At 41.2% G+C, this 27,243-nt stretch overlaps 1 protein-coding gene across 3 annotated transcripts in view; it reads left to right on the top strand.

Annotated features, from left to right (window-relative positions):
• The window catches only part of ANO6 (anoctamin 6), a 182,849-nt gene extending 163,441 nt beyond the window's left edge, over positions 1-19,408 (top strand). For 2 of the 3 annotated variants that reach the window (XM_032876974.1, XM_032876973.1), the window contains 5 exons: positions 369-499; positions 7,536-7,741; positions 11,747-11,949; positions 13,236-13,341; positions 18,306-19,408. In XM_032876974.1, coding sequence (XP_032732865.1) covers positions 369-499; positions 7,536-7,741; positions 11,747-11,949; positions 13,236-13,341; positions 18,306-18,512 — 853 coding nt within the window. In that variant the 3' untranslated portion in view covers positions 18,513-19,408. Of the gene's footprint in view, positions 1-368; positions 500-7,535; positions 7,742-11,746; positions 11,950-13,235; positions 13,342-18,305 lie in introns of those variants that run through there. The other variant, XM_032876975.1, reaches the window with a different exon arrangement.
• Positions 19,409-27,243: the final 7,835 nt, after the last annotated feature.

Genomic DNA, 27,243 nt, shown 5'->3' with positions numbered 1-27,243 from the left:
TCCCGTACCATGTCTGCCTGTATTTTCTTCTCCGGTTATTTCATACTAGAAGGGCCATTTTGGATAATAGCAGCCAAATGGGGGAAAACAAAAAACAAAAACCTAAAGTTAATCAAATGAGAGAAAAGTATTTCTAAAAACTAACTACCATATGGAAAGGAGCTGGGAGAAAAAAACAGTAGCAGTTACGTTTTTAATAAAGCCTGGTACGTAGTACTGGTTTTCAAAATATCTGGGGGTAGAGAAGCAGAAATAGAAATTTAGCATGAAAACAAGCGATTAATTTCTTGGGGAGGTTGTGTGGTTCGCTTGAGAAATCTGCAAAATAATCGATACTATTCTAATTTATGGTTCGATCTTTTTGGCAGCTGGGTCAAGAACCTGATTGGACGATGTCGCACAGTTTCTGGAGCAGAAAAAATGACCCCGCGATGGGAACAAGACTACCACCTGCAGCTCATGGGCAAACTGGGATTGTTTTATGAATATCTTGAAATGAGTAAGTCCTTAGTGACGTAAATCATACTGGAACATGTTTTGGATCCCACATAATTAATTACCTGGCATAGTGAAATGGAAAAAAAAAAACGTGTTTTTCTCTACTAGATAAAATTACACAGTCAGGCTTTAAACTAAGATGACTGTGTGTATCTTTGTCGATATTGTTTGTACAGAGCTAAAGGTTTATTACTACGCAGTCCGATGGAAAACTCACTGAGGTCCACCCTCACCGTTCTCAGTGCGCTCTACATGCCATCTGAGAACGAACTCACAGCTATGACTAGAGGTGATTCAGCTTGGGCTGGAGTCCACACAGGCACAGCTGTTGGCCGATACACTTCTGAGTGAGTCATTTAATCAAGGCTGCACCGACAGCCTGCAGGAGCACGCTGTTTCCAGGCAGGGAGGATCACAGGGTTCCCCCTTTCACACCTCCCACCTACTTTTGACAGTCGTACCTATTTCTCCTGGCCCATCCTTTCTGTGTGGTTCCTTAAGTGACCTCATGGCTGATCACTGGCTTGAATTTAGAACTAACAGTGGGCTGGTTTGGAATTAAGATTGAGGACAGGCCCCTTCTTTCTTGAATGCCGTTGTCCACTTACGCAGTATTTGCCTAGGCTGTGTTTCTCTTCCGCTGGACTTGAATCTGAGCTCTTGGGTGTCTTTAAATGGACACATCTCAAAACATTTCCAAAGGAAGCACTGTCTTTTCTTTTCTTTTCTTTTTTTTTTTTTTTAAAGATTTTATTTATTTATTTGACAGACAGAGATCACAAGTAGGCAGAGAGGCCGGCAGAGAGAGAGAGGAGGAAGCAAGCTCCCTGCAGAGCAGAGAGCCCGATGTGGGGCTCTATCCCGGGACCCTGGGATCATGACCTGAGCCGAAGGCAGAGGCTTTAACCCACTGAGCCACCCAGGCACCCAGCACTGTCTTTTCTATATGCATGACACACTTGTATCCGTGGGATGGCTTACTATTTACATGTTTTATATCTTTGCACTTTCAGCTAACCACTGCCCTGAATTACAATTTTTTTAAGCTTAAGAGAATAGAAAACGAGGCACAACATTTTGGTTGATGGGCCTTGCTTTTAAACAGGGTTTTGTGTGTTTGCAAAGATACCCCTTTGTGGTTCCTGTTTACAAGTCTGCAGATAGAGGATGGTTTTATTAAATCACGTTCTATATATAATTGCTTTTAAAAATATACATTATACATGCAACACATCTGCTTCCTTCAGTGAGTGAAAGGTTTGTCTTATAGTTTCTTCAGTCAACAGTACTTTGCAGCCTGGAGTTTGATTTGAATTTCATTTTTGCTTTCATTATGTTTCGTGACCAGGTTCAGTTAAGGGCATAGCTTCAGTACATAATGTAGAAGCTGTATTTATTTATTTATTCTGTTCATTTTCAAAAAGACTATAAGACAATTACCTCTGATTCCAAAATGAGTCATAACTGTAATATTTCTTATTGGAGCTATTATCAGCATTAATAACAACAACATTCTGGGACAGAATATCATTTGTTATTTTAGTACCAAAAACATTGCTTGGAAAAAGTTATTTTTCTGTGGTTGACTAGTCAAATAGATAGTGTTGAAAGAAGTTATAGGAAAAGGTTGTGCTTTGGGGAGAAGTTCACATGACTTTGAGTTTCATAATCTCATTAAAATAATTACCAACAAAATAATTCGGCCTCATCCTACCCTATAAGAAAGGATGGAATAATAACTGTTAAAGACATTTTTTTTTAGATCATTGAATTGTTTTCCTATTATCTAACTAATACCAAATGAATTAGAAAAATTCATCTGTTGTTGAGAGTAGGCTGTCTGATTGGTATTCAACACCAGAGCAAATTCTACTTTTTGTTATTTTAGTTTGTGGGAGATAGAATTGCCAAGTACCTTTTGAATTATTTCTGTTTCTCCAAAATAAATACAGACTGCCTTTGGTCTCATCACCACAGCTCCTTCCTTCTGGTTTTCCCCATATCTGTGAATGACACCACCATCTACCTTTTTAATTATGCCTCCTAGCTGTTGAGGGAAACCATCTTCTGCCAGACAACCCTGGAGCCTTATACTCCGCCACCACCTCTGTTCCCCTCTGTCCAATGGAGAAGATTAGAGCTCCCCTCTGCCTAAAACACCCTTCTCTTCTCTACCTGAGGAATTCCTGCCAAGCCTCAGCAGTAACACTCAGCTTTTCACACAGATTTGCTGTTCTTTTCTCTAGGCATTAACAGCGCTTGCTTCCTGCCTTGATGGCATCTGGCTCTGTGTGTGCCTGTCCCCCCGGCTAGACTGATTCCCCTCGAGGTGGATACCAAGACCTTTGCATCTTTTAGCCCTCAGCTGGAACACCATGGTCTGGACCCGGTACTCATAAATATTTAAGTGACCTGAGCTTGGCATTTCAATACACACATACAGCTGTTAGTCGAGTTTGTGTTAACATGGCCCCCAGCATCCCAGTGAAGTTCTTTATGGCATGTCTTCGGGGTTTTATTTTTGGGTGAAATTTCTACTTTATTTATCTATTTCTGTCCACCATCCTTGGAGATGATTAAAGTAACCCTGGTGTGCTAACCAAAATTGCCTCCCCAGGTGTATGTTCCTACCTTCTGAGAATTCAGACACAGGATACAGAGAAAGAGCCTGTCAGTCTACAATCTGGAAGCCATAAGAAAACCATTCTGTGCTCCTAGCACTACACAGCATAGAAACTCTCTTGAGAATTCAGTGGTGGCTTCGGGGGGCAGGTGCCACAAATTAAATGCAGTAAAGTGGCAGAGTGGACCCTGTTTTTCTCTAGCCCTGCCTCTTCTACCCTTGTTAACTTGACCTCCTTTTCTTCCATCTCCAAGTTACTTTTTTAAAAGATCCATTGAAACAACGACCTTCCATTATTATTTTCTCCATCTAATTTACTATGATTACTGTCAGCACTTCAGCATCTTCTCGTACCCACCCCTTTTCCTGTCTCTCCAGTGCTCACCCCACTAAGCACCCCTATACTCTCTAGGACCCAGGCTTCTCTTCCCCCACTCCCTCATCTCTACTGTTTCTGCCTACCACCTGCTTTGATGCCCACCACCTGATGATGCCTTCTGTCTCTTTTTTCATTCATTCATTCATTCATTCATTCATCCAATAAACATTTATGGAGCACCTGCCATACCAAACACCGTATCAGTTGGTGGCGAAACCAAGTAAGACAGGGTGTCTGCCCTCACAGAGCCAAGGGACGAGATCAGACTTCCTAGAACAGGTGATACTTGAACTGGACGTTGAAGGATGGGTGCAAGTTGTCTATCTGAAGTATGGGAAAGGGACTAGACCTTTCATGCAGAGAGGCAGACCCATTTAAAAGTACCAGGGCATGAAACAGCTTGGCCAGTTCAAAGAGTGGCAAGTAAACAAAGTATGGTAAGAACAAAGGATCCATAGGTAGGACTATAAGGGAAGCAAGGGCTATGTCATAATGCTTGCTTAGCCAGGGGAGTAGAACTTATCCTTTTTTTTTTTTTTTTTTTTTTTAATATTTGTCAAAGAACAAACAAGCAGGGGGTGGGGCAGGGAGAGGGAGAAGCAGGCCCTCACTGAGCAAGGAGCCCAATGCAGGGCTCAATCCAGGACCCTAGGATCATGACCTGAGCCGAAAGCAAACGCTTAACCAACTTGAGCCACCCAGGCATCCCTAGAACTTATCCTTAATGAACTTATGCTTGGAATATTTGTAAGCAAAAGAATTATATAATGTTTATTTTGAAAAAGAATAGCTCATTCTGCTGCAGAATGAAAGGTATTTAGAATGAAAATGATATTTGGGGAAGCTACACCAGGCAACCCACACAATTGGGTAATGCCCACACCTAAGTAGAGGCGGTAGGCATAGGAGTAGAGATCAGGGAGACAGATTTAATAAGTATTAAAGACATGACTAGTATAGTAATATATATAATATATAATAATAATTACATGTAATGGAATTATTGAGATAATTTCCAGGAGATAGAATACGCAGGTGGAATATAAGGAGAAAAGTTGGTTTCAAGAAAATGGTTAGGCATTGGGTATTTTGTGTGTAAGGGGGTCTGCAGGATGTGTCCATAGAAATGTCTATATTAGGAAGCTGGATCCATCAGGAGCTCAGAGGAGCTGCAGGTGAGGCCATGGAAGTGATTCAGGCCTGCCAGGCACAGAATTGATGATGAGGCCCTGGGGGGAAGGGTCATGTGAAGGGTCAATGGGGAAAGAGATCCACAAAGAGAAAGAAGAATAGCAGAACACTTGGAAGAGACGTAGCAGAGGGTTGTGTCAACACAGAAGCTGAGAGGGTGCGTGATAACATTGCTTAAGAGGGATTTGAACACCGAATAAAAGGAGCATGATGTGAAATACACAGAGAAGTGAGCGCCGAAGCCCCTGCCTCATTGCTGGACAGTGGGGTTAAGTAGAAGCCGCACCCTATAGCGAGGTAGCGTTTTAAAAAAAAAAATGTGTGCACGTGCATGGGCGTGTACGCACACACACATACACAACCCTCACCTTGGCTTTTTAGATTCTTTAAGTAAAACAGAAGTCAAGAGGGAAAAGCATTCCGCTGAGAGGGAAATATTTGGCCGTAACAAAAACAGCCTATTAATCCAACAAATAAGGACTGAAAATGCACGCTGGCTTAGGAATAGGCCGTCGCTGCCGAGTGAGCGCCACGAGGGCTGAGGCAGGAGGTGTGGCTCTAAGGAAGGAAGGAGTGGTGGAGAAATAATTGAGGGGGTATTTCGAGAAGCTTGACTGCACAGTGAAGAAGAAAGCAGAGTGGTAGAGAGCAATATAGGGTCCTGAAAAAATTCGAGTCAAGGATTATTTGGGTTTTTGCAGTGTGTGTTTTTTGCCTTGCAGAACCCATAGGTCTTTTTTGTTGATTTCAGAAGTTTAGAAAGTTCTCGTTTGAACATCAAAACAGGTTATATACCGTGTTGATTTTTCTGGTGCATTATTTTTAAATTAATCCATTTGTAATTTATTTTGGTGTCAGAAGTGAAGACTCCATACCTTTTTTTCCAGTGATGTAGCTAATTGCTCTAATACTTGAATCCACTGATTTGAAGTATCAGTTTTTATGATATAGTAAAATCTCATGGACATCTGCCTCTCTTCTGTTTCGTACTGTGACTGCACTATCTTTGAACTGTTTCAGTTGCCATCATGTGATAATACACATTGGTTTCTCTCTGGTCCCACCTTAGCCTTTCTCGGAATGTCTCTCATCCTGTCAGTTCAAGAATCCCTCTTCATTATTTTACCTGTGTAGTTGTGTAGATTTCTTGAAAAACTTTAGCATCACCTTTCAGCTTAAAAAAAAAAAAAATCTATTGAGGATTATTAATTAAATTTGCATTAGATTTTGAAATTCTATTTTGGAGAAAATAACTGATGATTCCCCCAACTTCAGTCAGCCCAGTTAAGAGTATGGGACTTTCATCCATCCATTCATTTATCATTATTTGTTTTTATTTTTTTAGGCCGTTATCATATCAGTGTCAACATTTCTCACTAATTTATTCCTAAATAGTCTGAACTTTTATTGTTATTTTAAATGGCACCTTTTCTGTTTGGGCTATTTAACTGGGTTAATTACCAGTATAGTCCTAATTTCTGGCTTCTCTTGAATAACGAGGAGATTTGGCAACATTAGACCCTCATTCCGATGTGGCAACTGTGAGTAGTCCCTTTCATTAGCCTACGGACTTGCCAGTATGCCACAGTTGACTGTACCCACTCCATGCATTTCTATTCTTGCCTGGCCCCTGTGGGCAGATGAGTTCATGTAGGGGCAGGTGGTCCATAGACACAGTCAGCAGCACAGCACCAAGCACTAGTGTCAACATCTTTGACATCACCAGCTCTGGTCCTTGCCTGTCTTTCCTGAAGGTGATGGCTCCTGCCTGGCCTGAGGACCTACCAGATCTTTCCAGCCCTCTCTCTTCTTCTGCAACACACCCTGGCCTCTCAGACCAGAAGCACATGCCAATTCCTTCTAGCCACACATCCCTCCATAGTCTTGCCCTTTTTGGCCAGATTGGTCCCTGCCCCTTTTCTGAGCCATAGCTGTAAAGAGGCTGTAAATCTTCTACTCACAGCCTTATTTCCATATCTGTACTAGTTTACTTGAAAGTAAAAGTTTCTTTTAGATCTCTGGCCATCTCATTCCTAAACTTTACTACACACCGCCCCCCCTGCCATGGTACAGTTTACCCCAAATCTCTGATGTCTGTCTATAGTGATGCCATATAAATGACAGACAAGGAAGAAAAGAACTTCTAAGCCATCACTTGAATTTTTATTTACTGTGACCACATAGACTGCAACAATGTTAAGAGAAAAATTCCTAAAGAAGTATATTTTGCCTTATTAGGCCACTTTCAACACATACCTGTCTGCGATTTGTAATAATATTACAAATTCTCTGAATGCACTGCATTGCATTTGCAGACTCGGGGGGAACTCGCTCATTTGCCTGTTTCTAGCATATTTCCTCTAACATTCTCTAGCATATTTCCTCTAACATTCCCTAAACAGAGTTTTCCCAAAAGTCCATTTCTTATTTCTTTTTAACTTGTTAGATGCTTCCACAATATTCCTGGTTTGTTTGTTTTTTTTAACCCTAAATCACAAATCCTCTTCCAACATTCTATTATTTCCACAGAGAATGGATAATATACTTGGAGTGTCCCAACTTTACTGCCAGTGAATAACTTTAGTTGATTAAAGATTTTAAATATATGATTCCTACTCCGTGTATACATATGAAAGAAACCGGCTCTAACCAGTCTTCTTTCCAGACACTTCACCTTTGTCTTTGGTTCAGGTTCTTTCCCTGTTGAACATTGTTACTACCATGGATGTCTTTTCTCTTTGGGATTCAGTTTGTTGTTTGCCTTTGTCTTTATAAGAGTAAAGGAGAGTGTGTTGTCCTCCCATCCACCCACCGCTCCATGATGCGTGTCCATTCCATTGACAGTTATTCAGTTTGGGTTCGTCACCTTATTTGTGGCCTCTTTTCCACTGGCCCCCCTGTTGGCTCTGGTGAACAATATATTGGAAATAAGAGTGGACGCATGGAAAATGACTACCCAGTATAGACGCATGGTTCCAGAAAAAGCCCAAGACATCGGAGCGTGGCAGCCCATCATGCAAGGAATAGCAATTCTGGCTGTGGTGACCAATGTGAGTACACCTAGGCTTCCCAGGGTAAAGAGCTCGAGAAATCCAAAAATGCAGTAGTGTTGCTACCTAAAGAATCAAATGTTTGCTATATTTTTTTTTGAATGGGAGGGAGATGCCAATACTAATTTCTATGTAAAAACAGTTGTTATAACTGTGATTATTACTATTTTTTAATGTTCTTCATTGTTTATATTATTTGTGACTTATAAATCAAGACCTCTTACAGGAACAGTTGCTAAGAGTGACCATTATGCTATTATTGTTCATTTGCTAAAGGTTTTATTTAATAGAAACACAGTAATAGTAATAAGAGTAAGTACCAATTCTCTCTCACTATTATCCAATAGTGCTTTTATTTTTTTTTCCCCCAATAGTGCTTTTAAAACAGAGATAGTAATCTGTCCATTTGTAGTGGGAGGATGCTAAATTAAGAACTATCCTTCTATTTTACCATATATTCCATACTATTAACTGAAAATATTAACTATTTGATGATGGTGTATGTATAAGCAGTTTGCATTCCATTCACGTGTTACCTTCTTTTTCTCCTAGGGCAGAGGTTCTGTAGGGAGGGGGGCTTTAAAATGGGTCCCATCTCTCTTCTCCACCCCATCCTTGGCCTTTGCTCACCACTCACTGGTCATTAGCTAAGCAGCCTCATACCTTGTATGTGTCCCAGCTTGGGGGAACAGAACACAGTCCTTCATAACGGGTATAGGCTTTGGACCAATCTGAACAGTCACTACCCCCTACCTCCCCCTGCCTTCTCCCTCTCCCTTTTTTAAAACACAGGCCAAAAAGAGCTCTCAGGGAGAAAAAGTTCCATTCCAGCCCAATAGGGGAATGACCACCTTCCCTAGAAATATCCTTACAACTGGGGCTATTTCCTCCCTTATTTCACTAACCATTTTACTCTCAGGTCACAATCCCAACACGGTGATATCCGAGTTTTAATTTCTTTGTCAAGCCACACTTCCCCGGAGTCCGCAGCCTTTTCCCACAAGCACTTGTAGAAACAGAATTCAGCAAGTGCCTGTGGGTCAGGCTCTTGGTCAGGTTCAGCACTGCGGACACAGGTCAGACCCAAAGTCCAGCTCTCACTGCGGTAGCTTCCCAGCTGCATGACCTTGGGCCAGACCTTAACACTGGAGAGCTTCAGTTTATCATTTGTAGATTGAATAATTCCTTGCTGCATATTTTAAGACTATTATATACCATAAAGAGTAACCAGGGACTTCAGGGAGTTAATGCATGGAGCCTGGTCCTCATGCAGTGTTAGCTATTGTTATTCTCTTCATCACCCATCATCAGTAACAGTGACTGTGTAGACTTTGACAGGTATCTAAACTAAAGGCACAAGATTTTTACAATGTGTCACTGAGCTGTGGTTACAGTTTTACACAATCAAGCCAATTTTCTGGAACCCAGCTGTCACCCCCTGCCAAGAACCCTCAAGTTATCCAAATCGTATGCTATCCCTGCTTTCTGAAGAAAGTTGCAAATTGCACACAAAAGACAACTGCTAGGTTATATCATTTTCCATTTACCCAAGTAACCCACACCTTCCACATCCCCTGTGCTACGAAATGAAGACTGATGTGCAGAAATAGGACAGTGAGGCTTTTCAAGTTCTACAGTCATAAAAGAATGAGTCTGTCACATTCAGGATGCTGTACGGCACGAAGCAAGGTAGGAATGTGGACCTGGCACTTTAGGAATATTTAAGCAACAAGGTTTGAAACTTAAAGGGTTTTTGTTTGAACTTCAGCTAACCGGAAACTTCAGATGATTTGTACTCCCCATTCCCAGGACTCTGGTTTGATTGTTGTAGGCACCTTCTCCTGATATCCCCAGCAGGGCTCCACTCCATTGGCACAAATGGGGTATTTGCTGTGTTTCTAAGGCTACCGTGTTGGGGGGTGTGTGGGTGTGTAAACAGGTACCTGCGTGCTTGCTAATTGGTGCTTATCCAGTAGTAGTTTTTTCTCATAACTTAGGCATCGTTTTATTATACCCTAGGAAAACTGCTTTTTAGATCATACCCTAGGAAAACTGCTTTTTAGATCATTGAACTACAGACCATCCTTTTCCCCATATTATTAGGATTCGGTCCAGCTTCCAGGCTGCAGGTCCTGTTGCATGTTTGTGTGTCTGTAGGAATGGCCCATGTATATCATTCCCTCCTATACCTAATGTAGGCCTCTACCATCTACTGGGCACAGAGAGGGCTAACTTTCCTTAATAGGAGAACTTTCAACTATAGGAGAAAAAGAATAGCCACCAGGGATGAAAATGGACATCAAGCAAGAGTTCGGTATGAAATCATTCATCTTCCAGCAGCTCGTACAATAATAGACTGAATTGACAGGTTGTATCAGGCCACAGTATCTGCCATTGAAGACCGATTTTAATTTATTTTGACAGAAATGGAAAAGCAGCACACCGCATTTACTTGCACTTTTGCAGTGTGTCTCAAAGCAGCTCAGTTCAGGAGGAACAAGGGTCTTGTCAGAAGACAAGAGAATTCTCTTCCTTGTTGGAATGTTTGTAGCTTCTGGAACACATCTGCAGGTGATTCTGTAAAAAGCTATAGTTAAATAACAGGAAATGTTAAACTATTGAAATCTGGAAAAAGTAAAATATTCTTGTCCTACATCCCTCCCCAACCCCACCCAGAGGCAAACAGACACACATACGTCAGAGGAAATGACAAAGCTGGTTCTATTAGGGGGAGTAATTTTGCAATAGGAAAGCCCCCTTTGTTGTTTTTCTTGCTCTGCTGAGATCTTGTTTGTTGACTTGTGGTCTCACTGCATCTAAACCATATGTTTAGATGAACACTATTAAAAATCATGTTGTGCCAAAAACATGTCTTTCTGCTTCAGTAAATGAATCATTTAGTTTGTTTGTTCACATAGAATTTGGGTTAAAGTATATTCCTTACGTTCTCCCTCTTTCAAACCAATTTTATACATTGGAGAGTTGAAAGCCCAAATTAAAGAATTTTAGAGAAAAATTCATGTACTTCATAATACCCTTCTATCCTGATAGAGGGCTGCCTGACACAGACTCAGGTTTAAAACTGATCTTAATTTATTCCTTTAATCTTGGAACACGCTAGACTTTCTTCAGTTAGTCTTTCTGAAGTTTAGAGGCTTAGACACGAAGTCCATTAAAACGGGCATACACTTGACCATATGAATGGTGCAACCCCAAGAGTTTCTTGCTACCTACATTTTAAAATTAATAACAAATGTTTGCTCTCTAATGAAGCAACATATGTAAGTATATACTGACGGTTTAGAATCGGACTGTGGGTTGATGTGAATAAGTCAAGATACTCTAGGGGAAAAAAGTATGAATTTGAAGGCCCTTATTAGATTAAGGAAAATCTATTTTATGCAATTTATAATTTATAAAAATAGAGTTAATTTTAAGAGGCTAGTGATTTAAAAATGAGTTTTATATCAATTGTAAACTCTACAAAGGAATTATGTAAGGCCACATTATTTTTGTAATACTGACCCTAATATTACTTAGACAAAAGGGCCTTCTCAATCATAAAAGAAAGATTAAAATTATATCAAGTAGAGTTTCAAGGTTGAGTTGTATAATATTCTAATTTTTGGAAACCTAATTTATATGCAACATATGCAAGCAACTTGAGTTAATCCAGGATACCCTGGTCTACAATTACTGTTACTGTACTTAAGACACCTAAGAGGCAACTTGCAGACCTTTGCTTTTCGACTACAGATGGACTTCTGGACAGCCCTTATGTGAACTGAAGACCAAGAGGAAGTAACTATCCTTTAAAGCATTGCTCAAAGACTTTAGGACGCTGGCTATCTATATCCATTTGACGGTTAGGAAAGGATTAAAGTTTCTGAATCTTTCATTTAAAAAAAAAATCAACCAATGAACACACAATTCTGGTGTGTTTGTTAACCATAGCTATAGAGGCTCTAAATTAACAACCCCCTTCTTGTGTTCCTCCCCAAACAGGCCATGATTATTGCTTTCACATCTGACATGATCCCCCGCCTGGTGTATTACTGGTCCTTCTCCGTCCCTCCATATGGCAACCACACCCATTACACCATGGAAGGATACATTAACAGTACTCTCTCCATCTTCAACGTCTCAGACTTCAAAAACCAAAGCAAGGGAAATCCAGACCCTAAGGCTGTTATCCCTACCACATGCAGGCAAGTTCTGCTTATATGTTTAAAAATGTACTTCCTCTTTTAAAGGACTTTTATTGTCATGTAATTCTAAATAAAACTGGTGGAGACATTCCTCACCACCACCCCCTGCTCCAGGTTTCTTTTCAGCCAAACTTAATACAGGCTGGGGTCAGAATTTACCAATCAGAACATAAAGCATCATTTAAAGATGGGAGTTTCAAATGAGCACAGGGAAACTGACCCAGGAGAAGAGTCTTGTTTGTATTTTAGAAAGGAAGAAACTCAAGGAGTTCCCAAAAACAAGTCAATTCAGTTGTAATGACTAATCTGTTATTCAAGCACAAGCTGATGTGCTGAGTGACAACAAAGCAGCACTCTCACTCCAAGAAATAAAAAAATGAGAAATGTGAAGACTTCGTGCTCACCTAGCAGCATTCTCGAAAGCATTCCATGAGGCCTCTCTGCATTGATTGTGGTGGCTGGTGAGGTCAGCTGTGGACAATAAACAAGTAAATCACTACTTGATAAAGTTTGTGGACTACGGGTCCTAAAGTTTTTTTTTGTTTTGTTTTGTTTTGTTTTGTTTTTAATTCAGTGTCTTAACCCTAAAGGAGGATTTTAAATCTCATTTAGTTCAACTCCTCAAACCCTTCTCTGGTTCAGAGTCTCAGCAGCACAACCAAGAAACCAGAAATAAGCCCTAAATAAATGTTTTTAGAGCCTCTTCAGAATCCCATATCAAATCTTCTTACTCTTACTTGACGTCATTCTAAAGAGTAGTTAAACTCTTCCAGGTCTAAAAGGTTACAGGCAGAAAATTTGAGATGTGCTACCTGAGGGCAATTGACTAACAGCAGTAGCTCCTGACCTCTAAAAAGGAAATTAGGTTGATTATATTACAACAAGCAATCGGGCATTCCTCTCTAGAGGGAGAGGTAGCCCACAGCTGAGGGAAGCCTGCTGATACCACAAGATAAATTTATAATCCTGTTTGTGAAAATACACCACATCGTTTTAGTTTTATACTCTTTTGAGAAAGCAGGAATAAAACTCTGACAAAAAATTTTTTAAATACTTTCCTTTTTACACATATGGTGTATGACATTACCATCATCTTCCTATTTTATGTTAAGTATTACTGGACTCATTATTTCAGGATTTTGTAGCCAAATTAAACTCTTGGAGAAAATTTATAGGATGTCCAGTTTGAAAAAGCAGTGCATTAATTAGGACCTCTTTTGAAAGGGGTCCTTGCTTTCACTACTTAATCAAAAAGAACCTCCTGATATCCCTGTTTTACTTTTCAGGTATCGTGATTTCCGGAACCCACCTGGACACGAACAGCAGTATAAACACAACATCTACTACTGGCACGTGATCGCAGCCAAGCTGGCTTTCATCATTGTCATGGAGGTAAAAGAAGTATATTTTGAAAGAGCTGATACGGCAGTATGTTTGCAGACCTTTCATTAGCATTAAGTATTGCCAACTCGGACTTAAAATACATTCTTTTCTCTTGCTAGCAATTATTTTAGGACATCTATTAATGAAATTTAACAGGCGAACACCCATAAGGCTCTCATTAATGAAATGAAATCAGTTATCTGCTTGAAAAGGTGAAAGCATTTTGTGTGCTAGGGGGATTCGGTGCCACTCACTGCAGTATTGATTGCCCTTTTTAAAAATTTGGGGGTGCTGGGCTGCATTCTAGACCACGAAGGGGCTTATTGAAGACGACTAAGATGTGATCTCTGCCCATGAGGAATTTTATTGCTGTCATAGTTTTATTTGTACTACTATTAAGTATTTTTATTACATTTTCATAATCTACCTCTTAGAATAGTCTTTTTATATCCCTAAAATTAACCAGCTCTTAAAATGACTGAGGAAGCAATAAATTTGAAATCGACCTAAGCAACTTTACTTCTGACGCAGAGGGAATAACCACTACCGAACTGTGAAGGCTCAGAAGTTGCTTGATGGGTGTGGTCCCAGTTAGGGTAACTCTTAAAGGTTGATTTTTCTCATATAGCATAGTAGGTGGTGGCTCCTGAATCAAGACCAGCTCGCTGACGGGGACAGGATCTCTGACTCTCTGGCACTTGCACTCGCGTGCGCGCTCTCTCTCTCTCTCAGCATGTCGTGTGTGTGGCTGCAGGGTGAGAGCTGCAAGTCCCAGTGGAACACGAACAGGGTCTAGACAGTAAGGAGGAAGAAAAGGGACGCTCTCCATATCTGTTCCTTTTTGTCAGGAGAGAAAATGCTTTGCCAGAAGCCTCCAGGGCACACAGCTCCTCCAAGCAACAGAGTAGGCTGAGATGGGACGTGTTGGGTTTGCTCTGAACAAAATGAGGATCTGTTAGCAAGAAAAAAGCCGGATAGGCTGCGTGGCTTTGATCATTTTTCTAATTTGGTATTTACTAAAAAAAAAAAAAAAAAAAAAAAACAAATAAACACAACATTAACAGCAGAGGAAACAAGTTGTCATTTAGCTCCCCATCATCGGAGGATTCCTGGAGTATCTGCTACATCAGCAAGAATCACTAGTTTATATTCAGATATGTAGTGGTCAAAGTGTTTTGACTTCTGCTTCTGAAATCATGGCTGACTAGATACTCTGAAGGACATTTCACTACAAAACATTCACAGTCAGCTTAAAGTAGAATTTCCTTTGCATTTTTGAGCTCAGTGAAAGGGATGAGAATCTACAAAGAGGGACAGAAAGGTGATGGCTCAGCTGGAGCAGTGAGCACCCCCTGAGGCACAGGGGCCTCTGAGGACGCCCCGGGGTGGGGGATGGTCATCAGCTCCTCGCTCTAGAGTCTCAAGGGCGCCAAGCAGCGGGTCAGCCCCAAGGTGGACCAGCTAAAGTTGAGACTCTTGGATTCAGCCAGGACCCCCACAAAGAGCTAAATTTGTCTCAGAGCAGAAGGAAATGCATATATTCCCTGGAGAAAAGAATGTCCTCCGTTTAGACCACATTTTTCTCTCAGATTGAAATAATCAGATATGAGCTTCCAAAGATGAACAATAATAACATGGGGAAATGAGAAAAACCACAAGTGAGATTCAGAGGGAAGAAAATAATAATTTGGATCCTCAATAACTTAAAGAGTATGCATTATCACATTAGGAATTATAAATTAAAATGTGTATGAATATGTTTAAACAAAAAATGATTGACAAATGAGCAAACAATAAGAAACTAAAAAATTACAAGGTAATCTTGAAAAATACATAGTTGAAATGAAAAAGCATATGGATTAAACAGAAGTCTGAAGCAAGAATGAATGAATTGAGAGGTCTGAAAAAAATTACTCCCAGCACATCACAGGGAGAGAAGAAAATGGAAAATGTGAAAAAGAGATTAAGCAGTTTTTTAAAAATCCACAGAAGGAAAAAAAAGGAGGAGAGACAATATTTAAAGAATTAATGGCTAAAATTCTTCCCAAAGAAATGAAAGGGATCTGTTCACAGAACAGAAAGCACAGCAAACATCAGGCAGAATAAAGAAATCCAGGCTTACAGAGATTGTAACAAAAGTGCAGCTCGTTGAAGATAAGATCTTAAAAGCAACCAGAGAAAAAGGACAGATGACTGATAAAATTGAAATGAGAGTAGACTTTAACAGCAGCATGGAAGCCAGAAGCAAGTAGTCAAATATCTTCTAAAATGCTAAAGAAGGGAACTATAAACCTAGAATTGAAATTTTGAGTAATTGAAAAATCTTTCCATAAAGAAAATGCCAGCCCATATGATTTTGTAGGAGAATGATGCCAGTTTCTAGAAGTATACTTTCAGATCATTTTAGTTACCTCCAGAGACCAGAAAAAGAAACACTCTCCAACTCCTTTTAGATCCTTAAATCAGACAGGAATAGGAAGAGGAAAATTATAATCCAGTCTCCTTTGTTGCACTGATGCAAGGATCTTTTTAAAATGTGCCGATTGAATCTAGCAATATATTTTTTAAAGATGACATCAGGCCACATTGGTTTACCCCAGAAATGCAAGGGTAGCATAATACAGAAAGTCCACATCTATAAATATAGATGGGGAAAAAAAAAAGAACCTCTCCTTCCTACATCATCAGCTTTTGCCCCTTTACTCTATAATTTCCATCTTTCAGACACACTCTTATCTCACATATTCTCCACTCTCCCATTACCTGACTAATCAGAAGCCTTTGACACAGCTGATCACTCTCTCCTTCTTGAAGTTCCTCCTCAGTTGGCTCCCAGGAAAACTTTTTTTTTTTTTCCCCTTTTCCTCTTATCTCACTAGGCCATCCCTTCATAATTTCTTTAGTCCCTTCCTTCTCTTTCTTTTCTCTCTCCTCACAGCCTTTGAGACCTCACGCAGTCCGTTGGCTTTAAATGCCATGTATATGCCAGTGACTCAACGATATATGTATCTCCAGAACCCCTCTCTCCTGAACTCAACCCACGAATCCAATGTCTACTTGACCTTTCTGCTGGGATAGCTAACAGATACATCTACCGCCCCAAATGCCCATATTTTCTTCAGTCCACCTGGAATGTTCTCCTCTCCATACTGCCCTAAATGTTCCACCCACAGTGGGTCTGCCCCCTCTCAGTCATGGCATTTGTAGCTACCTCACTGGTTGTTAAGAATTTCGCCCTTAAGAGTCCCCCACTTTCCCCACATGCAATGCTGCTGGCTTTCTTTGGACAGTCCATTGCAGATCTGACCATTACCAACTCTGCTTCTATAACTGGGTTGGAGCCACCATCATTTCTCGCCTGAATTAGGGCTGTGGGCTCCTAAATAGGCTCTCTGCTGCCTTCACATCTCACTCAGAGTAAAAGCCAGAGTCCTTTCAGTGCTGTGCAAGGCCTGACACACTCTAGCCATGCTCGGTTACCTCTCTCTGTCGTCCCTCACATCCCTCCACCCCTGCTGTTCCTGATGCACAGCCAGCAGGCTTCCACCACACAGACTCTGTACTGACTGTTCCCTCTGCCTCGCATGCCTTTCCTCCTGATGTCTGCATGGCTAGGTCCCTCACCTCCTCAAAGCCTTGGCAAAGTGAGGCATACCCAGTCTGATCTGTACAAAATCCATCTGAAATTGGCCTCCCACGTTAACACAAAAACTCCTACTCTGCTTTACTGCTTTCTCCACGCACTTATCACGTGAACACCATGTACAATTTATTTTTAATGATGTTCATTGTATGTTATATATTTCCTCGGTAGGTCAGAGACTTTGGCATAAGGAACAAATAAAAACTTGTTCAGTATCGTTAATCATCAGAAACTTAAGACTAAAATGAAAGTGCATTTTATAATCACTATGTTGGTGAGAAAAAAAACGATGACCACACATGCTGGCAAGAATGCAGAGCCCCTGAAACCATCATGCGCTGCTGGTGGAGGTGGAAGCTGGATTAACTACTTTGGAAAAGACTTTGGTACCATCTTGGAAATTTGAATATTCATTTAACAGACTCTTTCCAGTTCCACTTCTAGGTCATCGCCTTGAGAAACTCTCACAGATGTCCTCCAGAATCCAAATGCAAAAACATTCTTAACATCATTGTTTCTAATAGAAACACTAGAAACAAGCCCAGTACATTTTGATGGGGGAATCGACAGGAGACTCTTACACAGAATTATGAACAAACTGTAGTTACGCACAATAACATGGATAGATTAGAAACTAGTTTTGAATGCAAATGTCATTTTTAGGGGTGCGTGGGTGGCACAGTTCAGCATCCAACTCTTGGTTTAAGCTCAAGTCGTGATCTTGAGGTCATGGGATGGAGCCCCGTGTTGGGCTCTGTCCTCAGTGAAGAGTCTGCTTGAGATTCTCTCTCCCTTTCCCTCTACCCCTTCCTGCTCATGTGCACTCTTTTTCTCTCTAGTAAATAAATCTTTTAAAGTAATTTTCAAAAGACCATATACAGTATCCTATTTTTTATAAAGCCCAAATCAAGGGGGACTAAACAATATATTATTTGGGGCTATATACATATTTTGTTAAACAGGTTCTCAAAAATAAAATGATACAGATAGACTCACACAGATAGGATTTAGTTAGTGCTAATCTTTGGGGGAAGAGGCCTGGAAATGAGATAGGAAAGGAACACACACAAAAATACTATAGCATTGTCAGGGTGAGTGTTAGTGTTCTTGAAATTGTCAAAGCAACAAAATGTAGCTCTTTGGCAGAGCCACATGGTGTAGGAGAGACTGGTTGTGTATGGAGAATACTCACCACTTTTTCCAGATCTATTGCTGGGATGACCAAGCAAAAAAACAACAAAAAACAAAACAAAAAAACACAAAAACGAAAAGAGCTCTGTGTTCCCCACCATTTCCTTGTGATTGACATTTTTCTTCTTCTCTCCCACAGCATCTCATCTACTCTGTGAAATTCTTTGTATCCTATGCCATCCCAGATGTATCCAAAAGCACGAAGAGCAAGATCAAGAGAGAAAAATACTTAACCCAAAAGCTTCTTCGGGAGAATCACCTCAAAGATATGACAAAAAATATGGGGGTCATAGCTGAGAGGATGGGGGCAGTGGTAGAGAACAATTTACGACCAAAATTAGAATAAGAGCTTTATGTTCTGAGAAGCATTTTACAGAATTTAACTCTGTCAAAATATATTATGAATCACTAATGAGAATGTTTAAGTTAAAACACTTTGGCAAATGGGTGTCTTCACTATTGCCATTTTCATAGAGATTATTTTTCAGTTTCAGCCTGCCATGCAGGACCTGGGAAATGCAAAATTTAGATCAAGAAGTGCATAAAACTAATCACCTGGAAAGCCAGAAATGTTACCCTTTTTTGATAAATTGGAATTTCTGTAACACAAAGTATCTCGCAGTGTGCTTAAAAACCACCTCTTCCAAAGCTGAATGGATTTTTGTCCTTCCGTTTGATTATTTTCATTCTTTCTTTTCTCAAGCACATGCTCCCCTTTTAGGCGGTGTTTCACTTCTTCACGTGGCCAGATCGATCCCAGAGTTCTTTTCCTTACAGTACTTTCGTTAAAGACTAGACGTACTAGCTTTTGTGTGATTAAAAATAGCTAACTCAGAATTCAGTTTGAATGTTGTATTCAGCGGCAAATAGACCCAAGAATTCACAATATTTAGGTGTATTAGCACATCCCTACAGAAAATGAAACCGCACTTAATGAGAGGAAATAGTTTCCGTCTTCATTCTGGCCTATCTTTCCATCGCAAAGAAATACTCTTAATGGATTGGAATAAAGATAGCAGGGTCCTGAAGTGTATTTGGACTAATCCACAGTGACACCTTTTATCTTCCAGGAACACTCCTGGAATCCTCTGTGCCTAATCAGTGTTGACTGCTTTGCAAATCTCAAGGGAGTAAGATGACAAAAGTGGGGAAAGGTACAGATTCAAATAGAATTGGAACTCCTATTGATCAGGATAATTAATTTACCTCTTCTAAAGATAGGTGGTTTCTTGAAAAAAAAAATGAAATCAAGGGATTAAAATTACATTTTTATCAATGTAAGGGTCTGGAAAGATAAGCCCATCCCTTTCCCAGCAGTTGCCCTGTAGCCATCAGATCAGCTCACTGGCACCCCTGGGAATGGCTCACTGCCCAGCCTGCCCAACAGGACGGTGCTGTACAGCTTGAGAGAACAGCAGGTGCCCTCACTGTGAGTCCCCATGGGGAGTGCCTTTCCAGCAGGGGTCCTGCCTATCCAAGTGATCAACATACCAAAGCATCTGCCATGGTCAAGGTGCTTCCCTACATCCTCCATTCCCTCAGTCCCAGCCCAGAACTTGTTAACTTGCGTGCACTGGGGTGGGGGTTGTGGGGGGTGGGTAGTAGTCAGGGGAGAGGAGAGAGACAGGGGCAGACCCAGATCACTCCCGATCCAGAAAAGAGACTCTGGTCTGGATGTGAGCCTCCCTAAAGCCACAGTCTGGTCACAACCCCTGCCGTCCGCCGGAGGTAACTTCCTGCTGAACGCCCGCGCTGCGCACATCTTGCCTTCAGTTTGTCCGCTCAGCAGCCTTTACTGTGCTTGACCGCCTTTCAGGTGCAAAGCCCTCCCGGGGCCCGCACTGCTCTCGCTTGACTGGTACCAGGGCAGCGCTGGGTGGGGGAGAGGGTGTCTGGCACTGGGTTCTTGCGAGGTGGGCCGCCACCCACTGCGGTGCTGCTAAACGCCCAGGGGCCAAGCCACTCAGAATCCCAGCGGCAGAGGGAAAGGAAAGCCATTCCCTGAGCGGCTTCAGAGGCTTGTGGTTAAGAGCAGCTTGACTCAAGGTCACCGTTCTAAATGCATGCCATGAAGGTTTGAAAAACAAAAATAGTATGTGTGGAGGATCCATCGGAGCAGGGCTCTGGACTTCTGAATTGGCCCAGTGGATCAGGGACAACATTTCACTAACCTTCTTGGTCACATGAACAATGGGAACAGAGCATTCCCAGCAAGCCACGGGAGCTCTGACCACCCAGGGAGTAAGAAAGGCATTTCTTTGCTGCCGCTCCTTCCTCACAGCCCAGACTGGGTGCATCTGGTCCCTCCCCTGCTCACCTGGCAGTGGGGCCGCTTCTTTTGCTCTTACCTTTGCTCTTCTCCAAAGCCGAGGACTATCTCCTCATGTTGGATTGCGCGAGTACTCACCATTTAGGGGAGCACAGAAAAGGAAATGTTCTTGCCTTATCTCCTTGTATATACGATAAAACTTTAAAAGAGTTGTGCATTTACGTCTTCATAAATCATCTTTCATCAATCATTCATAGGTTAAAATGTGCTTTTGTGGACAGGAGTAGGGGAAAGCTCTATATTTTTAAAGGCAAAAAATCGGATGTATGACACTGCCAGTATTCCCCAAACAGCGACGTGCGGGGAGCCAGGGTCACCTGGGACAGCGACAGTGTTAATGTAACTCCAGTGCGGACTTGTCCACTGCGAAGAAAAATGTGGGGCTGCGTCTGCAGGCAGGCACGGGCTGGATCTGTAAATGTGAGCAGAAGCAGCACCCCAGGAAAAAGGGTGGGTGTGACCGTGCCCCCATGAAAGGAAAATCTGGCCCTCCACCTGCCCGGTATTAACCACTAGAGAACTTTGAGTTTTGTATTCTTTTGTAATGCCTGTGAATTTTAACAGATTGAAGCATTAGACCAAAATACTCAGGGGATTTTTCCTTAAATATCCCTCAGATATTTCGGATGTGTCAATAGATAGGGAACGCTATCATTTTTGTTTGAAAACTCAATACGGCCATCTTGTAAACTGTCACCAAACGCCTTCCCTTTTAATTACCCATGCGTGCATCTTGAATTTCAGAAAACATTAGTTCACAATGGGGGACAGAACGTGCTCTGTTATTGAAACACTTCTTGTACCATTTTCTCATTGTGCAGAAGATGTTTGAAAAGTTAAAATGTATGAGCAGCTTAACTAAAGTAGATCAGAAATATTCATGATGCTTTCATACACTGTGGCATAAGATGTAAAGTTTGTAATGTTTTGTGAATTTCTGTGCATTTTAATATTCTTTTATAATTATGAGCATTTTAATAAATTCATTTTTCAAAACAACACTGGTCTCTATATTTGTCTTCATGTTTTTAAGGAGAGTATACATTTATATATAAAAATGTAATATATATACACACATATATATCCACTATTTATCAGTTATGTTATCACCCAGATAACAAATGTGTGCTTTTATGTAGATGATATCTAAAATTATATTTTTCACCACCTACACTTACTTTGAAACATGATTTTTCTGGGAAAAACTGGATGTGGAGTTTCAGCCAGGGCTGCTAAAAACCAGTTGCTGGGATTGAGCAAGCCCTGCCAAGGGCACCAAGCCCGGAGAGCAGGTGGGAGCTGAGAACCAGCTCCCCTCTGGCACCCCCACACTGTGGTGCGCCAGAGCCAGGCTGCATCCGCGAGGAGGAAGAGGCACTTTTCTACAACTGCATAAAGTTGGCTTCTGCATGCTAAACATGATTGCAGGGGGCAGTGCCACCAGAGAGGGCAAGTCTCTAATAATCCCAGAAAGGCTCTGTTTGAACCTGTTGCGGCACTGGGTACAGAAAGGGGAAATTATGGAGAAGAAAAGAAGGGAAAATGTCATCATAAAAATCAACCTTTTTATCCTGCACAACATATACAGATTTTAACTTTTTCTGTTTTATTGGAGGGAAGTATTTGTTTTCTGGTTTTTGGTTTGGTTTCATTTGGTTTTGATTTTTGCCAACTTAAATCTCATTAGGCTTCCAAGAAAACTCTAAATCAAATATAATCCATAACCGGACCAACAAGAAGCCTTTTCTTACACTTACGTGATATCCTTGGGACCAGTACTAATGTTATTTTTACTCTCAAGCCTTTTAAGTCCAGCAAAGGACTGATCAGAATTTCATTTCATTTTTTATTTTTTTTTTTTTGTTTATAAATTTTTTTTAAAAGATTTTATTTATTTAACAGGGCAAAAGAGAGAGAGTACACAAGCAGCAGGAACAGCAGGCAGAGGGAGAAGCAGGCTTCCCACTGAGCAGGAAGCCCGATGTGGGACTCAATCCCAGGACCCTGGGATCATGACCTGAGCCTTTTCTTAAGCTAAGTACCATCTCCCATTTGCAGGGAATGATGAGATCATAAATACAGTTGACCCTACAATAACACCTGTTTGAATGTCACAGGTCCACTTATATGCAGATTTCTTTTTTTAAGATTTTATTAGAGCACACACAGCAGGGGGAGGAGCAGAGGGAGGACAAGACTCCACGCTGAGCAGAGAGCCTGATGCAGGGCTCCACCTCAGGACCCTGAGATCATGACCAAACCTGAAATCAAGAGTCCATCACTAAACCAACTGAGCCACCCATGTGCCTCTCCACAGATTTTTTTAAGATTTTTATTTATTCAACAGAGAAAGATCACAAGTAGGCAGAGAGTCAGGTAGAGGGGGAGGGCGAAGCAGGCTCCCCGCTGAGCAGAGAACCTGATTGTGGGCTCGATCCCATGACCCTGAGATCATGACCTGGGCCAAAGGCAGAGGCTTTAACCCACTGAGCAACCCAGGCACCCCTAGTTTTTTTTTAATAATAAAATTTTAATAAATACATACAGTACTATAAATGTATTTTCACTTCCTTAGGATTTTAACATTTTCTTTTCTCTAGCTTACTTTTTTTTGTAAGAATAGAGTATAAAATATACAAAATATATGTTCATTGGACTTCATCTTCTGGTCTAAGATAGCAATGAAGGAAGACCCTGAGCTCCCCTTTTCCACAGACACACCAAACTAACACCTATTTATACAGCAATTCCTCCTGAAGAACTGAGGACTGACCAAACCACTTCGGCACAATGAAAGACCACAGAGGGAATAGCAAGAGACACAGACAAGGTAACAAAGGAAACCCCCACCCCCATTGCAAACTGCATTGAGAGGAGCGATAATTCAGAGGGATCATGAGCAAATTCATCTGCCCTTGAACACAGGAAAGAGGCCACTGTTTACAAAGTCAACAAGAATATATAGGAACCAGTCCTAGAACCCTGTCAAATGGGAGGCAAGATCCTGGAACTCACTCCACGTCAGAAGGGCTGGTGAGCCCCATACTTTGCATTTACACTTTACCTTGATAGCACAGACAAAAGCAGGCTCAGGGTGTCAAAGCCAGCCTTAGCAAGGCCTGGACCCCTAGCCCACACCAGCCTCAAATGCCCCCAGGGAACAGGGGAAAAAAAAAAAAGACCAAAAACCCCCCAAAAAACAAACAAAACAAATACAAACAAACCCATGGCTTAAAGCAACTAGAATATTAAGGATCCTGCCCTAGAATTCTGCCGAATGGCAGAGGAGCTGCTGAAACTCTCTCCAGGTTGGAGGGGCTGGATTACCTTCCTTCTCCACCTGGCAATGTGGACAGGAGCAGGGTCTGGGTATACTAGCAAGCCTACCACCCAGTGAGCCCCAAGCCCACACTAGCCCCATCTGTCCCACCAAAGTGGTCCCCTGCTTGAAGCACACCAGGACACCCCTGCTCAGCACTCACTGTAGCTCCAGCCATCTCACCAAAGTGATACAGGTGCAAGAACACTCCCAGTTCATACCACTTTGGCTCTAGATGACTTGCCAGGACATCCCAGCTCTCACTTTGGCTCCAGTTTACCAGAGCTCCCTTTGTGTGGAGAGCCCTGGGGATTCCCCTCCACAACCATGCTTTAACCACAATGCCAGAAAGCCCCTGCACCCCAGAACAGCCCAGCCTACACCCACCCTGGCTCTAGCTGCCCAGCTATGGCACCTTCTACAGGCAGCATCCCAGAACACCCTGGCTTATACCAACTTCAGCTTCACCTATTCTGCTGGGGCGTTCTCTGTGCAGAGAGCCCCAGGACACCCCAGCTCGTACCTAATTCATCTTCAGCTGTCTTGCCAGTGTGCCCTTTTCACAGAGAGTCCTTGGACCCTCCAGTTTGCACGCACTTCAACTCTCTGGCCAGGTTGCACTGTGCTGAGAGCTCTAGGACTGCCTTGGCTCATGCCCATCTCTGGCCATTCCACCAGGGTGGTCCCCATCCCCAGGCCATAAGAGTCACAGCCTCAGCCAACCAACCCACCAAAGTCACCAGGCATACAATCTACACAGGGACAACCATGTACAAGATCATTCCTTTTAGTTTAGGAGAAATAGCTATTCTGTCTAATTTATAGAAATAAACACAGAAAGTCACAGAAAATGGGGAGATAGGGAATATGCTCCAAATGAAAGAACAAGACAAAAGCTAAATAAAATGGAGATAAGCAATGTGTCTGATAAAGAGTTCAAAATAATGGTCATAAAGGTGCTCATTGGACTAGTGAGAAGAGTGGGTGAACTCAGTGAGGACTTCAACAAAGAGAAAATATAAATATTTCAAGGAAATATAAATATTGAAGAATACAATAACTGAAACTAAAAAAAATAAAATAAAATACACAGAGAGTCAACAGTAGATTTGTGGATGCAGAAGAACAGATTAACAATCTGGAGGTTAGGATAGTGAAAAGAGTCCAAGCCTAACAGCATGAAGAAAAAGAATTGTTTTAAGAAAAAGTTTTAAAAATAGGCTAAGGTATCTCTTGGACAACATGAAGTGAACAAACATTTGCATGATAGGGGTCTCAGAAGGAAAAGAGAGAGAGAAAGAGGGAGAAAATTTATTTGAAGAAATAACAGCTGAAAACTTCCTTAAACTGGGGAAGAAAAAAGACATCTTCATTTAGGAAATACAGCAAACTCCAAACAAGATGAACCCAAGGAAGTCCACATTACAATCTATAAAAATTAAAATCTCAAGGATTAAAAAACAAAGATAGAATTTTTAAAAATGGCAAGAGAGAAGGAGGAGAAACCTCATAAAGCCATGTACAGAAGAAACCTCATAAATCTATCAGTTAATTTTTCAACAGAAACTTTGCAGGCTGAGTGGGGGTGGCATGATATATTCAAAGTGCTGAAAGGAAAAAAATTACAACCAAGAATACTCTACCTGCCAAGGTTATCATTAAAAAAGAATGAAAGGAGGGGTCAAGATGGCGGAGGAGTAGAAGACCCTATTTCAACTGGTCCTGAATTGATCTAGAGCTCTACCAGAGCACTCTGAACAAACATGAAATCAGCCTGAGATGGAAGATTACACACTTCTGAATCTCTACAGGAGCAGAGGATCATCAGTGGAGATAGTGCACCTTGCCTGGATTGCAGTTGATATTTTCAACTATACATCCCCTCAACCATCTCTCACCAGAATGACTGGGAGGAGGAACTTCCAACAGAGGAAAAATTCACAGACTGTAACCTCTGCCACAGAACTATTGGATATGGACATAAGGAAGATGCTGGAAATAGATTTTAGGGTAACAGTTACCCAGTTATCCAGACTATTGCAGAAAACCATTAGTGGCAACATAGAATCCCTAAAAGCAGAAGTGAGAGATGATCTGGCAAAACTTCAAAATGCTATCAAAGAGATCAAATCTAATCTAAATACTCTAACAGCTAGGGTAAATGAGGCAGAAGATAAATTAAGTGATCTAGAAGAAAAACGGATAGGAAAGAAGGATCAGGAGGTCTGGAATAAACAGCTTAGAAACCATGAAAACAGAATTAGAGAAATAAATGACTCCATGAAATGTTCCAATGTCAGAATTATTGGGATCCTTCAGGGGGTGGAGAGAAAGAGAGGACTAGAAGATATAGTTGAGCAAATTGTAGATGAGAATTTCCCTGATATGGAAAATGGAACAAGTATTTGTGTCCTAGAGGCAGAGGACATCCCCCAAGATCAACAAGAATAGAAAGACCTCCAGACATGTGATTGTGAAATTCACGAATCATAAATTCAGAGAAATTGTCTTAAGGACAGCTAGGGGGAAGACATCCCTTACGTACAGAGGGAGGAATATCAGAATAATGTCAGACCACAGAAACCACAGAAAGGCCTGGCAAGACATATTCAGGGCACTAAATGAGAAGAATATGCAGCCAAGAATACTCCATCTGGCAAGGCTGACATTCAGAATGGATGGAGAGATTAAGAGCTTCCAAGACCAGCAAAGACTAAAAGATTATGTGACCACCAAGCCAGCACTACAATAAATATAAAGGGGGATTCTATAAAAGAAGAAAGACCCCAAGAGTGATATAGAACAGAAATTTACAAAGACAATCTATAGAAACAATGTCCTCACAGGCAACATGATGACAATAAAAACATATCTTTCAATAATCACTCTCAATGTCAATGGCTTAAATGCTCCCATAAAACAGCACTGAGTTGCAGATAGGATGAAAAGACAGGACCCATCCATATTCTGTCTACAAGAGACACATTATGAACCTAAAGATACATCCAGACTGAAAGTGAAGATATGGAGAACCATCTTTCATGCCAACGGGCCTCAAAAGAAAGCTGGGGTAGCAATTCTTATACCAGACAAATTTGATTTTAAGCTAAACACTGTAGTCAGAGATACAGAAGGATACTACATCATTCTTAAAAGTTTTATCCACCAAGAAGATCTAACGATTATAAATATTTATGTCCCTAACATGGGAGCAGCCAACTACATAAGCCAACTGTTAATCAAAATAGGAGACATATTGATAAGAATACGTTAATTGTAGGGGATCTTAACATACCACTCTCAGCAACAGATCATCTAAGCAGAAAATCAACAGAAACAAGAGCTTTGAATGACACATTGGACCAGATGGATCTCATTGATATATACAAAACATTCCACCCTAAAACAACAGAATACTCATTCTTCTTG

Source organism: Lontra canadensis, unplaced genomic scaffold (assembly GCF_010015895.1).
Source record: "Lontra canadensis isolate GAN:19392208 unplaced genomic scaffold, GSC_riverotter_1.0 scaffold59, whole genome shotgun sequence".
In the NCBI taxonomy this organism is placed as follows: domain Eukaryota; kingdom Metazoa; phylum Chordata; class Mammalia; order Carnivora; family Mustelidae; genus Lontra; species Lontra canadensis.
The sequence above is the reverse complement of the archived record's forward strand: the minus strand, read 5'-3'. Positions and strand labels throughout refer to the sequence as shown.